This window comes from Frieseomelitta varia, unplaced genomic scaffold (genome assembly GCF_011392965.1).
Source record: "Frieseomelitta varia isolate USP_RPSP 00005682 unplaced genomic scaffold, Fvar_1.2 scaffold_255, whole genome shotgun sequence".
Lineage (NCBI taxonomy): Eukaryota > Metazoa > Arthropoda > Insecta > Hymenoptera > Apidae > Frieseomelitta > Frieseomelitta varia.
The window spans coordinates 262,375-277,678 of record NW_025109985.1 but is presented as its reverse complement, the minus strand read 5'-3'; the positions used below and the strand labels follow the sequence as shown (position 1 = coordinate 277,678).

The 15,304-nt window shown below is 30.4% G+C and overlaps 3 protein-coding genes across 4 annotated transcripts; 2 read left to right on the top strand and 1 right to left on the bottom strand.

Annotated features, from left to right (window-relative positions):
- Positions 1-1,063: 1,063 nt before the first annotated feature.
- Positions 1,064-3,437, bottom strand: LOC122528692 (beta-1,4-mannosyltransferase egh). 2 transcript variants are annotated; one of them, XM_043654076.1, is made up of 3 exons: positions 3,110-3,437; positions 1,823-2,631; positions 1,064-1,748 (listed from the first exon to the last, which is right to left on the bottom strand). In XM_043654076.1, the coding sequence occupies exons 2-3, from the start codon at positions 2,624-2,626 to the stop codon at positions 1,176-1,178; spliced, it is 1,377 nt and encodes a 458-aa protein (XP_043510011.1). In that variant the 5' UTR covers positions 2,627-2,631; positions 3,110-3,437; the 3' UTR covers positions 1,064-1,175. The 2 variants fall into 2 exon arrangements, with proteins under 2 accessions (XP_043510011.1, XP_043510012.1); XM_043654077.1 differs by lacking the exon at positions 3,110-3,437 and adding an exon at positions 2,916-3,103.
- A 349-nt stretch (positions 3,438-3,786) lies between these two features.
- LOC122528696 (60S acidic ribosomal protein P2) lies at positions 3,787-5,199 on the top strand. Its single transcript, XM_043654081.1, has 4 exons — positions 3,787-3,934; positions 4,368-4,540; positions 4,867-4,968; positions 5,035-5,199. Exons 2-4 carry the CDS (start codon positions 4,369-4,371, stop codon positions 5,103-5,105), a joined length of 345 nt encoding a protein of 114 aa, XP_043510016.1. The 5' UTR covers positions 3,787-3,934; position 4,368; the 3' UTR covers positions 5,106-5,199.
- A 283-nt stretch (positions 5,200-5,482) lies between these two features.
- LOC122528685 (clathrin heavy chain) lies at positions 5,483-15,175 on the top strand. Its single transcript, XM_043654058.1, has 13 exons — positions 5,483-5,971; positions 6,810-7,017; positions 7,106-8,953; positions 9,047-9,366; positions 9,496-9,761; positions 9,836-10,070; positions 10,196-10,578; positions 10,693-10,990; positions 11,073-11,513; positions 11,598-12,160; positions 12,256-12,478; positions 12,551-12,626; positions 12,730-15,175. Exons 1-13 carry the CDS (start codon positions 5,930-5,932, stop codon positions 12,861-12,863), a joined length of 5,037 nt encoding a protein of 1,678 aa, XP_043509993.1. The 5' UTR covers positions 5,483-5,929; the 3' UTR covers positions 12,864-15,175.
- The last annotated feature ends 129 nt before the right edge of the window (positions 15,176-15,304 follow it).

Here is a 15,304-nt window from a genome sequence, read left to right as displayed (position 1 = left end):
TTGCTTGTATTATTTTAAATATGTATATGTAGTATGTTCTATTTTAATTAATTTACACAAATATTATCAAAATTATAATTAATATTAAAATTCTTATCATCGAACTGCTTTAAAAGATTTCTTTGAATGTTTTTGAATCACTTGCATCAATGAACTTATTTTTAAGTGCATTCTCCTGATACAAAATCTATGTACTTAATGATTATATTATTAATAGTTTTAATGATACTTGTGTCTATTGATTAAAATGAGATCTGTATATATGTAAAATTTTGATTATTATATATATAAAATTTTGTTTCTTACCACACACATATGTCATAATAATAAATAATTCCATAATTTTGTTTATTTAAAGTCCAAATCATAATCAAATTGTACTGAATAAACATTATTATCAAAAGACAAATATATATTCACAATATCATCAATATTTGTGCTATATATAATTTTTAATTCTAAATTATGAATACAGTATGAAATTATAATTTTACTATATCATAAATAATTGAAATTTTATATACTAAATTTACCTAAAAGTAATAGACTTTGTTCTGAATAAAATCTGCTTTACAAATGAAAAACATATAATATTAATTATACTATTAATTCGTTCATAATTTTTATCTGGTACTTATTATATTACTATTGTATTGTATGAGATTGCATTTTATTTGCAGCTTTTTTTTTAAATAAAAAATTATTTTATAATTCAGAAACATAAACATTTCTTTGATATAATTATAGTCCAAAATTAAACCATTTTCTGAATTGAATTATTATATGAATTATTATTATTCATATTTGAATTACATTTTCTTAAATAAATTAGTTAGAAGCACGATTTGAATACTGTGAATTTCTCTCTCTCTCTCTCTCTCTCTCTCTCTCTCTCTCTATATATATATATATATATATATATATATATATATATATATATATATATATATATATATATATATATGTGCGTGCGTGCATGTATACACACATATATTGTTTTTAAACATTGTAATGATTGCTAGTAAATCTAAATATATGCGTCGTGTTATAGCTAAAATTTTTAATGATAATGATATTTTTGTTTATAACGATATTTCGCTTACAAGTACTAAAAGTGCATATGAACACTTTTGTAAGCATATGTTGCTAGTTGAAATGAATCTTTTGATATCTTTTTACACTGTTATTGGTGGTTTATATTCTTTATTAACAACATAAAATTTATGTTTCTTTCCAAACAAACCCCATATAACAGCAATATTTTCAATGATCAAATTAAAAGGAATTGTTGATAATGCCCCACATATACATAGTATAAATCGGGCAATACCAAATCGGTATAAAGAGAACGATTTGACTACGCCAAAAACATACATATAAATATTTACTGCGCCAATGAAAGCGCAAAGAAAATCTATAAGTGGTGGGCAAGTAATGGGATAAATTCCAGCTAATACAATATTCGAAGTAGAAAGTGGCATTGTTACCCACGAGTAACAAGATATGCCTAAAAGCAGCTTCTTACTTAATGGAATAGCTTTGGAATGTACGACAAGTAATATACCTTGTAACCATCTTTTTCTTTGTTGTACAAAATCCCATAATGTAAATGGTGATTTTTCCCACATTTCACCATCTACAAAATTAAATGTGTATCCTTGAGTAAACGCTTTCATTGCAAAAAAACAATCTTCTGCAACGGATCCATCTAGTCCATTGTTAAAGGAAACTTGTCTTTCCGCACCCATCTGTAACAATGAAATTGTTTATCTATATGATATTATTATGGTACGATTCATTGTATAATATAGTAAACAATTACTTGTGTAACAACATAAGAACCTTTCATACTAAAGAAAGGTTTGTGAAACATTGTAAATTGTAACCTTAATTTTCCCATATCATCTGCTACTCTAAAACTGTCTGCTAAGGTAGTAATCCAGTTAACAACATCTTCATTTGCATATGTTATTAACCCTTGACCAAATTGATGTTTCCCATCCAATACAAAATTCAGTATTCCACGAACAGAATTTTCGGTTAATAAAGTCTCTTCATCAAGGTGTACAATCCAGTCATTATCTGCTAGTTCATTGACTGAATGTTCTAAGCAATATTGTAACGCACGGGCTTTAAACAAAGCGCCACTACTTGTACGATAGTTTGGTGGTACAACAACTTCTCTAATTCTTCTGTGAAGAGTTAATCCAATTGGCTTATCACTAACTACTTCAATTTGAAAGTTTTCTAAACCAGTTTCTATACACTTATTCAAATTTCTCTTTACATTTGCCTTCACTAATAGTGGATAATCTCCACGTGTTACTATTCTAATACAAACAAATGGTGCAAGTAATGGTGAGCCTTGCAAAACTACTTTATCTGGGAATGCATTGTATATTATCAGTCCTACAAAGTTAAATAAAACTTGAGGAAATGAAAGAAATGTAAGTGTTCGCAGGAAGTACAACACAAGTGCACCCAGAAATCCATACTGAATCCATGGATCAAACGTTTCTTCTTTATTATTATTCCAGCTAAGTCCTCCAGTAATCAATTCAAATATAATTATAACAATAAATAATAAACAACAGTGTAAAACGTGTTTTGTTACACTGTTCAACATTATTCCTGAAAAAAAAAACTAGTAAATGCACATTCTATATAAATTATTAATTAATTATATCTGATAATTAATTAATTATGAATTATAATGATTAAGATATCAATATCTTAATATGATGAGAGTAAGATATTGATAAAATGCAAAAGCAATGTAATACTTGAATTAATGATTTAAATAACAGTAAAATCATCAGCCTTGAAACAATAAAATTACTATCAATAGTATCAGTGTTTGCTAAGATAATCATCATACAACATGATTTATTGAAAATTTTACTTTACTTGTATACCTTCTTTTATGTAACCAAATATTAATATAATATATCGTTAAAAAAAAAGATTTTTCGATTCATTGCTCACAGCAATAAGTAGATGCAAATGAATAGAAAAAAAATTATTTATTGACCGGTGCGGGTAGGAAATACTCTCATAATTTCAACAGCACGTCACTATCATTGATTTTCATTGATAAAAACTCACTTACATTCCAACATTCTTCAATTGTTCTATACAGGAAATGACTAACCATCAATACAAGATAAGGAAATCAAATCAACCTATGAAACTGTAATAAATATCAAAATTTGACATTAAGGTAGTACCACCTTAGTGATTATACTGACGCCAAATATTCTTTTTGTTTCTCTTTTTAGTGTCCTTAACACCTCAAATAAACCCTATGATCGGTTAATATTGCTTATAAAAATAAAATAAAATTTATAATTTTCATGTTTTTTAACGTTTTAGATATATTTATTGAGATATCATGTACTTGTACGTATAGGTATAAATTACAGATTGTTGAAAAATATAAATTCATATTAATAATGAGAGCAAAACAAGGGTGAAAGCAGATTAATATCAACAAAAAGCTTTAGCTGAATTTTCAATGAATTTGTCATGAATTTGTCAAAATCGTTAAATATTATATTACTGTTTTAATTAATAACATTAAATATTTACCTTTATTTAAAAGTAGTAAGAAAAATTGTAAAAGAATAAACAAAAATAAAATAATATTTTATTTTTTATCTAGTGAAAATAAGTGATCATTATATTTTTATTTAATAATAATCTTTTTATCTTGAGAACGTCGTACATAAATTTATAAGCTCATACTATTGTAAAAGTGAAAATTATATCAGTTGAAGATTTAATATTGTATTTATGTGTAATAGATGGCGTTTCAGTAAACATAAACGTTTCCTCACTTTATGATTTCATCTTCTATGTTCTTTACCTTTCATCGTTGCATCAAAAACACTTTTCATTTTGAGCGTGTACACGTTTCGTGTCGGAAGGCTTAAAGGTAAATATATATCTCTAAATGTAATTTATAATAAATAATATTGTGTATTTTAGATATGTTATATATTCATACATTAAATAATTAAATTTCTTCTTAATATAATATATTACAACATAAGATGATTTAGGATACGATGAATGTTATTCACGTGTATTTGTTGTTCATAATTTAAAATGTAAAAATAGTATTTAATATAAGAAGTCGTAAAAATTATATTTAGATTTTTATATATTTAATGCCAATTGTTTTCATAGATCAATTCTCGTGTTATTTATTTTTAAACTTATATATGTACTTTATATGATGATTTATATAATAATCACCATCTTTCGACTGAGAACTGTGATGGAACTTTCTTGCTGAAAGAGGTTAATGTAAGCAATAATGAAGCATTAAATGTATAAGAAAATTCAAAGTATATTTCTAATTTCAGAATGCGTTACGTGGCCGCTTACCTTTTAGCTACTTTAGGAGGAAAAGCTTCTCCTAGCCAAAATGATATTGAAAAAATTTTATCATCTGTTGGAATTGAAGCAGATACAGAAAAACTTAAGAAAGTTATCTCTGAACTGAATGGAAAAACAATTGATGAACTTATTGTACAAGGTATGGCTTCTTTAAGTTTAAATTATCTTCCTTATTAATTTTTATAGGTAAAACGGTTAATATCAATTTCCCAAAAACCAAATTGATTAATTCCATGTGAAGTTCTCAATTTTACTTTTTGTTTTTAAAAAGAAATGACATTTATTTATTGGATTTATTTATTACAGAGAGATAGCCTAAATAATTGCAAATTTTGAGATATTTTAAAAAATAATGATCACAATTATAATTTTTTTTATATTCCAATTTATGGATTTGATCAGTTCATTTGACATTCCAATATTTCAAATCGTTCAAATAAAGAGATGTATGTACAATTCTTCCAGGAATGGAAAAATTATTATCCATGCCAGTTGGTGGTGCTGTAGCTGTTAGTACAGATGCTGCACCAGCAGGAGGTGCTGCAGCCCCAGCTGAAGAGAAAAAAGGTAGTATTATGTGAATATATAATATGATTACTATATAATAATTATTTGCACAACTTATTTTTACAGAGGAGAAGAAACCAGCAAAAGAAGAGTCCGAATCGGAAGATGACGACATGGGTTTCGGTCTTTTCGATTAAACTGATCCTAAAAAACATACTGTATAATATTTGTACAACATATGTATTTCACAGTTTTGACATTAACTCGAAATAAATTTTGTTTTTTAATTTATTAATATTTAATTTAATTAAATTGATACATTAAATTGTTTACACGCTTTAGTAGTTGCATAGACTTCAAATTATTCGAGTGAATTTCCAAAGTGTCGAACAAAAGAGAAAGATCATGAGATCATCACCGTCTCTTTGTAACGGTGAATTTTAATGAGACAAGATTTCTGCATGGAGGAAGTATACATGATGGAAAACATATACTTGTTCAATTGTGCGCCGTTGCAGCTTCATTCACATCGGAGGAGTGGGGGATGAGAATTGAAGAAAGGAAGGGGTGGTGTTCGAGAGATTTACTAGAAAATCCAGTTGCGTGTATTCTTACGCTGGCGAACATTTAAATTAACGGAACGGTGATCAGGAACAGTGATCGCGGTCATTTAACATTTGGTCGGAGATCGTTGCGTGTCGTAACTATTTGGATGCGTTTACAAACGTTTGGCAATATCGGAATATAGGATCGATCGGAACGCTTTTGTACTTGAGGGACTATTTTTAGATAGAGGGGCGGTCATTGGCGGCCATGATGGGTGTCAGCGGCAAGTAGTGACGGCATTCACTTTGCGTCAGTTGGTTTTGTGCGCTGATGGTTGGACCGAGGTTTCTTGATTGAGAAGAGCGCACCATAAGCCAAAACAGTTGTATATAGGAACGTTCGACAGCCGCGATAGATTTTTCATTGGGCAACCGCGGCTGAAAAACCTCGTGAATTTTGGGAAAACATCAGGAAAATGACGCAGTTACTACCCATAAGGTTTCAAGAACATCTCCAGGTAGGTGACCTGCTTTCGTACCCGGTTCCTTTATTATTTCGACACGTCGTCAAAACATTCGTCCTCGCTAACTACGTTTCTCGATATCGTTCTGCTGTCGCAAACATTCCTTTGGCGAATCCCTGACTGCCAGTTTTATCGTCGCAACGAGGAAACGCAAGTTTCGTTAAAATTCTTTCGAATTGACATTACTTTGACAGGTATAACACTGTGATCGCATGTTCGTTCATTATGTATATCAAATTTTAATCAATTTACACGAATGTTCGTAATAAAATATTTAGAGGTTAACTAATCATAATATTATTTCTGGCGGCGATATTGGCGAGAAGAAATTAATTGATTTTTTTCTTTTTCTTCTTTTTTTTTTATCAACGAGGGCCACGTCTACTCGGCACATACGCCCCTTATTTCCGTCTTCGTACAGCGTGAATTTTCTAACGAAAATATTCGTTGCACCGCGAATCTAACGATAGCAATATGGAATTGGATTGTGATTCATTAATTTCGTCGATAATTTACTTTTTTGTAATAATGAGTTGCGGTCTGAGTTGAAGTACATTTTAATTACGATCATGTATCGCATATTTTTTTTTATTCCACATTCCAGATAAACTGCATTTAACTTATCTATTCTCCCATTTTGCTGAAGCTGGTGAAATTAATTCTTAGCGAAGAATATTATTTAGTTCAATAATAGTTTCTGCTATTAGCGAATTTCGTAGGACATATTTCTTTAAGTTAAATCAAGTTATATTAAGTATATTTGATTACATGAAATTACATTAAATGCTGTCCAATAATTTTGACCTGTTTTTTGTTATTTTCTTTTTTATAGCTCACAGCTGTTGGGATTAATGCTAACAATGTCAGCTTTAATACACTCACAATGGAATCTGATAAATTCATTTGCGTTCGAGAGAAAGTTGGTGACACCGCACAGGTAGTTATTATTGATATGAATGATTCTGCGAATCCTATCAGAAGACCCATTTCTGCAGATTCTGCAATCATGAATCCTGCAAGTAAAGTAATAGCTTTAAAAGGTAATAATTAGTAATAATTAAAGTAAGTACATGAAATATGATAAAGTTTGAAATATGATAAATAAGTTGTTTTTATTCTTGTTACTAGCAATGAAAACTCTTCAGATATTTAACATAGAAATGAAGTCAAAAATGAAAGCTCATACAATGACAGAGGATGTAGTCTTTTGGAAATGGATATCATTAAACACTTTAGCATTGGTAACAGAGACTGCTGTTTATCATTGGTCTATGGAAGGGGAATCTACACCAAATAAAATGTTTGACAGACATTCATCGCTAAATGGCTGTCAAATAATTAATTATAGAACTGATCCAAAACAAACATGGCTACTACTGATTGGTATTTCTGCTCAGCACAATAGAGTGGTTGGTGCTATGCAACTTTATTCTGTGGAAAGGAAATGTTCTCAACCAATTGAAGGACATGCTGCTTCTTTTGCCCAATTTAAAATGGAAGGGAACGCAGAACCAAGTAATTTATTTTGCTTTGCTGTTAGAACGGTACAAGGTGCAAAGCTCCATATTATTGAAGTGGGTCAACCTCCTGCTGGTAATCATCCATTTCCAAAGAAAGCAGTGGATGTTTTTTTCCCACCAGAAGCTGGAAATGACTTTCCTGTTGCTATGCAAGTCAGCTCAAAGTATGACGTTATATATTTAATAACAAAATATGGTTATATACATATGTATGATATCGAATCTGCTACATGTATATTTATGAACCGTATATCTGGAGAAACTATTTTTGTCACTGCACCGCATGAAGCATCTGGTGGTATAATAGGAGTAAATCGAAAAGGTCAAGTATTATCTGTGTCCGTTGATGAAGAAAACATAATTCCATATATAAATGGAGTACTACAAAATTCTGAGCTTGCATTGCGAATGGCTGTAAGAAATAACTTGTCAGGAGCTGAAGACTTGTTCGTTAGGAAATTTAATTTGCTTTTCCAAAATGGTCAGTACGCAGAAGCGGCCAAAGTTGCAGCAAATGCACCGAAAGGAATACTTCGAACTCCAGCGACTATTCAACGGTTCCAGCAAGTACCAACCACACAAGGACAAACATCACCCTTGTTGCAATATTTTGGAATACTTCTAGATCAAGGACAATTAAATAAATATGAATCTTTGGAATTATGTCGTCCAGTACTTGTACAAGGTCGCAAGCAACTTCTTGAAAAATGGTTGAAAGAAGATAAGTTGGAATGTAGCGAAGAATTGGGTGACCTGGTGAAACAAGCTGATCCAACTTTAGCTCTCAGTGTTTATTTAAGAGCTAATGTCCCTAATAAAGTTATACAATGTTTTGCAGAAACTGGCCAGTTCCAGAAAATTGTATTGTATGCTAAGAAAGTTTCTTATACCCCTGATTATATATTTTTGTTAAGAAATGTCATGAGAATCAATCCAGATCAGGGTGTAGCATTTGCCCAGATGTTAGTGCAAGATGATGAACCTTTGGCTGATATCAATCAAATTGTGGATATATTTATGGAACAAAATATGGTTCAACAATGTACAGCATTTTTGTTAGATGCTTTGAAGAATAACCGGCCAAGTGAAGGAGCTTTACAGACACGACTTTTAGAAATGAACTTGATGTCCGCTCCACAAGTTGCTGATGCCATCTTAGGGAACCAAATGTTCACTCACTACGACAGAGCTCACATCGCACAATTGTGTGAAAAAGCTGGCTTATTGCAACGTGCTTTAGAGCATTATACTGATTTATATGACATTAAGAGAGCTGTGGTACATACACATTTACTTTCTCCGGATTGGCTTGTTGGATTTTTTGGGACACTATCTGTTGAAGATTCTTTGGAATGTCTGAAAGCAATGTTGACTGCTAACATAAGACAAAACTTACAAATCTGCATTCAAATTGCAACAAAATATCACGAGCAATTGACTACTAAAGCATTGATAGGTATTGATAATTTGTTATTTTAAACAGTTTGATTTGTGTTATTTATATTATTACGTATTAATTTTCGTATCTATTTAATATTGTCATTTTCAGATCTATTTGAAAGTTTTAAATCGTACGAGGGATTGTTTTATTTCTTGGGATCTATTGTTAACTTCAGTCAAGATCAAGAAGTACATTTCAAATATATTCAAGCGGCTTGTAAAACTGGACAAATTAAAGAAGTGGAACGAATTTGTAGAGAAAGTAATTGTTACAATCCAGAACGTGTAAAAAATTTCCTCAAAGAAGCAAAGTTATCTGATCAGCTACCTTTAATCATTGTTTGCGATCGATTCGATTTTGTACATGATCTTGTGTTGTATCTTTATCGAAATAATTTACAAAAGTATATAGAAATTTACGTTCAAAAAGTAAGTTTTCGTAATCTTGTCATCGTCTTGAATTTAATATTAAAGTTATAAATTTTATACTTACTAAACGTTATAATATAATACATAATCTCTAGAATTTTCTTTGTTATAATGATGGTTTAATTTTAGGTAAATCCGTCACGTCTACCAGTTGTTGTGGGTGGTTTGCTTGACGTAGATTGTTCAGAAGATATAATAAAAAATTTAATCCTTGTGGTACGTGGTCAGTTCTCTACTGACGAACTTGTAGAAGAAGTTGAGAAGAGAAACCGTTTGAAACTCTTACTTCCATGGTTGGAGTCTCGTGTTCATGAAGGTTGTGTTGAACCTGCTACGCATAATGCACTAGCAAAGATATACATTGATAGTAATAACAACCCAGAAAGATTCCTTAAGTAAGTAGATGTCTATATATTTTGATTTATAAAATATTTCTAAGTTTTTTATTAACTAAATTTTAATTTTACAGAGAGAATCAGTTTTATGACAGTAGAGTAGTAGGAAAATATTGTGAAAAACGTGATCCACATTTAGCTTGTATTGCATATGAGCGTGGTCAATGCGATCGGGAATTGATAAGTGTATGTAACGAGAATAGCCTTTTCAAAAGTGAAGCTAGATATTTGGTAAGACGTAGAGATCCAGATTTGTGGGCTGAAGTTCTTCTTGAAAGCAATCCCTACAAAAGGCCGTTGATTGATCAGGTGAGTTTATATCTAACGAAAGTGATGAAACTAACGTTAATAATTTTTAATCTGATAAAAATTTGTGTAATTTTAACTGTGGTTTTACGCAAGTGCTATGAAATTACCGAAAGATTTATTCGTAGGTCGTACAAACAGCTTTATCAGAAACACAAGATCCTGAAGATATATCAGTTACCGTTAAAGCGTTTATGACTGCTGATTTACCAAATGAACTAATCGAGCTTCTTGAGAAGATTGTACTCGACAGTAGCGTATTTAGCGATCATCGCAATTTACAAAATCTTTTGATTCTAACGGCAATAAAAGCTGATCGTACGCGTGTTATGGAATATATCAATCGATTGGATAATTATGATGCTCCTGATATTGCTAACATTGCTATTAATAATGAGTTATACGAAGAAGCTTTTGCCATTTTTAAGAAATTCGACGTGAATACTTCAGCTATCCAAGTTTTAATTGAGCAAGTTAATAACTTAGACAGAGCTTATGAATTTGCTGAAAGGTAGGCTATAATTTGTTGAATTATAAGCAGTTACTTAGTATACTAATGGACTAAATAATATAATTAGTTGAACGATTAATTACAATTAAAAATTAATGATGTCTGTTTCTGTAGATGTAACGAACCACCGGTATGGTCTCAATTAGCCAGAGCACAATTACAACAAGGTTTAGTTAAAGAAGCTATAGACAGTTTCATTAAGGCTGATGATCCGTCAGCATATGTAGACGTGGTAGAAACTACTCATCGAACTTCTCACTGGGAGGATTTGGTTCGTTACTTGCAAATGGCTCGCAAAAAGGCGCGTGAATCTTTCATTGAAAGCGAATTAATTTACGCATACGCAAGAACCAATAGACTTGCAGATCTTGAAGAGTTCATTTCTGGTCCTAATCATGCCGATATTCAGAAGGTTTAAATATTTTTATGGACATTATATACATGTGTTTATTCATATCATTTCTCAAACAAAAATTTATATTACTCGTTTTTAGATCGGCGATAGGTGTTTCGACGACAAAATGTACGATGCTGCTAAACTTTTATACAACAATGTATCGAATTTTGCACGATTAGCTATTACGCTTGTTCATCTGAAAGAATTCCAAGGTGCCGTCGACAGTGCTCGCAAAGCGAATTCAACTCGCACTTGGAAAGAAGTTTGCTTTGCCTGTGTGGATAGTGGGGAATTTAGATTAGCGCAAATGTGTGGATTGCACATAGTCGTACACGCTGACGAGTTAGAAGATTTAATCAATTATTATCAAGATCGGGGGCACTTCGAGGAACTTATTAATTTGTTGGAAGCTGCTTTGGGACTTGAAAGAGCGCACATGGGAATGTTCACTGAATTAGCTATACTTTATAGCAAATATAAACCTCAACGAATGAGAGAACATCTCGAACTTTTTTGGTCTCGAGTTAATATACCAAAGGTATACTATCAATTACATTTGAATGTTTGAATATGAACAAAATGAGGAAAAACTGTATTATATTTATTTGTAAAAAATTTGTAGGTACTTCGTGCAGCAGAGCAAGCACATTTATGGGCAGAGCTTGTATTTTTATACGATAAATATGAAGAGTATGATAATGCAGTTCTTGCAATGATGCAACATCCCACTGAAGCATGGCGAGAAGGTCACTTCAAAGATGTGATTACTAAAGTGGCAAACGTTGAACTTTATTACAAAGCTATACAATTTTATGTCGAATATAAACCCCTACTTTTGAATGACATACTACTTGTACTTGCTCCACGCATGGATCATACAAGATCAGTTGCATATTTTAAAAGAACAGGGCATTTGCAGCTTGTAAAGCCTTATTTGAGGTCAGTTCAAGCGTTAAATAATAAAGCAATTAATGAGGCATTAAACGGTCTACTTATCGACGAGGAAGATTATCAGGGACTCAGAACATCGATTGACGCCTTCGATAATTTTGATAATATCGCATTAGCGCAACAATTGGAGAAACACGAATTAATTGAATTTAGAAGAATTGCCGCGTATTTGTATAAAGGAAATAATAGATGGAAACAATCAGTTGAACTGTGTAAAAAAGATCGATTGTTTAGGTGAATTGTATTAACATTTTTAAAGATTCTATTTATATGAATTTTCATCATTTATTTTCATTTTCATTGTTTAATAATTTATGTCAATTGAATAGAGATGCTATGGAATATGCAGCAGAATCTCGTAATTCCGACGTTGCTCAAGAATTATTGGAATGGTTCTTGGAGAGAGGGTCAAAGGATTGTTTTGCCGCATGTCTATTTCACTGTTATGATTTACTTCATCCAGATGTTATTCTAGAACTTGCGTGGAGACATCGTATTTTACATTTCGCTATGCCGTATCTTATACAAGTTGCACGAGAATATATTAGCAAGGTAATATTATTTATAATTTAATTATTTAATTATTGATTTTTAAAATTATGCTAACGATATGTACTTCAATAGGTTGATAAGTTGGAAGAAGCTGAAAGCCGACGTATGGAAGAAACTGATCATCAAGAACATAAACCTATGATTATGCGTGAGTACTTTCGCCTTAAGAAGACTTACTGCTCGTTCAACAAATTGAAAAGCAAATATTTTTGTGGAATTATTTTTACGTATATATTCTTTTGTTTTTATAGCGGAACCTCAGTTAATGTTAACAGCAGGACCCGGTATGATGGCACCTGGTTATGCACCACAAGGTGTATATGGTGCACCGCCACAAGGCGTTTATGCACCAACTGCAGCGGCGTACCAGGCTTATGGTATGTGAAACACAATGTGCAACACGTTCAATGACAGAGATCAACAAAATCTACTTTTCTATAATATCTAGGTAGAACAGATTATTTCAATAGCTCACAATTATATAAAATGCTAAAACAATATCATTAAAGAGAAACGCGTTGCTGCAAAATAACTGTATCATAAATAAAGATAATGAATTCAAAGTAAACTACGAAATATTTAAGCGTGAATTTCTAGTTTATGAGTAACATTTATAAAATAATTAATTTACTGTTAAAGTAATTAAAAAGTTCATTGTTTACGGAAAATGAAAATAACCGTAATAAAAACAAAAAAAAAAAAAATACTTAAATATTTTGTGAATACAAGATGTCATGTAATAAACCTTTAAACGAGTATGCAATAGTAATAATTTTAGTAATTCATGTTATATTAAAACATTCTACCAATTGAATTGGAAGCTTCACGAAGTAAATACGACATAGTTTCATTGAAATATCGATGTATTGCGTACGTGCCTTTGTTTAAGTATTGGAAACAAAAGTTTTAGTTTAAGGTAACATAAAATTAACAATATTAAAAATAAATACTTGTAAGTTTCAATTCAATAAATGTGTCACCAAATTACGAAGTGCTTCCTTTTTAGTAAAAAATAAAAGAAAAAAAAAAGAAAGAAAAAGAAGAAGAACAAAACTGGATTAAAAATATTTAACAGATTATTGAGAGAAACAATAAGTACTCAAAGCTGACATATTATATTCGTATCCATCCAATGGAAAATTAAGTGTGGGAAAATTTTATTCTAATATATATAATTTATAGTAATAAAAAAAGGATCTATTTATTTAAATTTATTAAAAACGTTGTTGTCGCAGTCAAATACACGAGCCTCAAAATATCTAGCAAAATAAAAGAAAGCAGCATATATCAGTACATCAGTATAATGCGAAATGAAGCTAAGAAGTCTGTAAACTGTACGTAATGTATCTAGAAATTTAAATATAGTAAGATATGAAATACATTTGTATGTCTATCAGTATATAAATTTAATATCTATGTGTGTTATTGTTGTGGCATGGATAAATAACTTTAGCATTTGACCAGGCAGCCAAATTGTGAGATATAGAATAGTAATGTTATATGCTCTCCTAAAGGAAAAGGAAAAAAAGAAAAAATAACGATAATGAAGGTAGCTCTCTGATATACTCTTATTAGCAGAGAACATATTTAATCTATTGAAAATATAACAAACTTTATAACGATCTCGTCATATTGATGTATGGATATATGTACTGAAACTTGTTTATGCTGGCTTACAATATTATGATCTTATTTTTTTTTTGTACACATTACATTAAAGTATTACAACACTTGTAAAGAAAGTGGAGGTGTTATAAAGACATATGAGCTAGGTAATAATTTTATTTCTAATGTGTTTAATTTTTCTAGAAATATAATTTCAAGTTTTTTTATTTTACTTATTGTATTTGTTTTATACAGTGTATGTATAATGTCCTATTTGGATGTATTGTTCGTTATATCATTGTATTAATGTATAATGAAATTACGATACGAGTATTAATGCAAGTTGGATAACCAGATTCCATACATATTGAGAATGACAGAATCATTGACGTTTCTGCTCGTTAAATGATTCACATCGTTTGTATAAAATGCTCTATTAATAAATCAGGATCAGTGTACAAGATATATCGGAAAAAATAGTATATTTTTCTGGCATATCTTACATTCAATGTTCCTAAAAGAGCAACATTATTGCGTAAGACATTTTGAGTGACATTTTTTTCTGTCATATATCGTAAAAGGAATAGGCGATATGCACTTGCAAATTGTTCTCATTATTTATATACATATAAAATGAACGTTGGAAATTGAGAAAAAAAATCGTACTATCGCAATAATATGATAAACTATTGTGAGCAAACTTTCGTTTGCAACGATTGCAGTCATTTTAACTGCATATATTAAATGAAAAGTTAAAATTAGATGATGCAAAGAAGAGTCTGTAACATTCCCAATAATCACTTCACTTTCATTAAAATTATATAATGAATAAAAATATAGATTAAAAAAATGTATCTAATGCCTGCTGTTCTGCAGACAAGATCGTAATGTAATTGTATCATTGTTTGAATATTGTGGATTATAATAAAATATTAGTAAATTTAGAAATAAATATACCAAAATTGGTTGTTAATTACATAAATATACATATACATGATCAAAATCATATACCTGTAATGTTGAAAGTCAGTATAAAATGTGAGACATTTATCGCTATTGAATTTATTTCAATAAACAACTGTATGACTTGAATATATAGTTTACATTAATTTTATGATCCTATTTATATTTTTATTTATATATTTATATATCAGTGTTAATTTGTCTCAACACCATTTTTTCAGGTACTTTAATATCAAACATGATTAAATATCTTTTCGT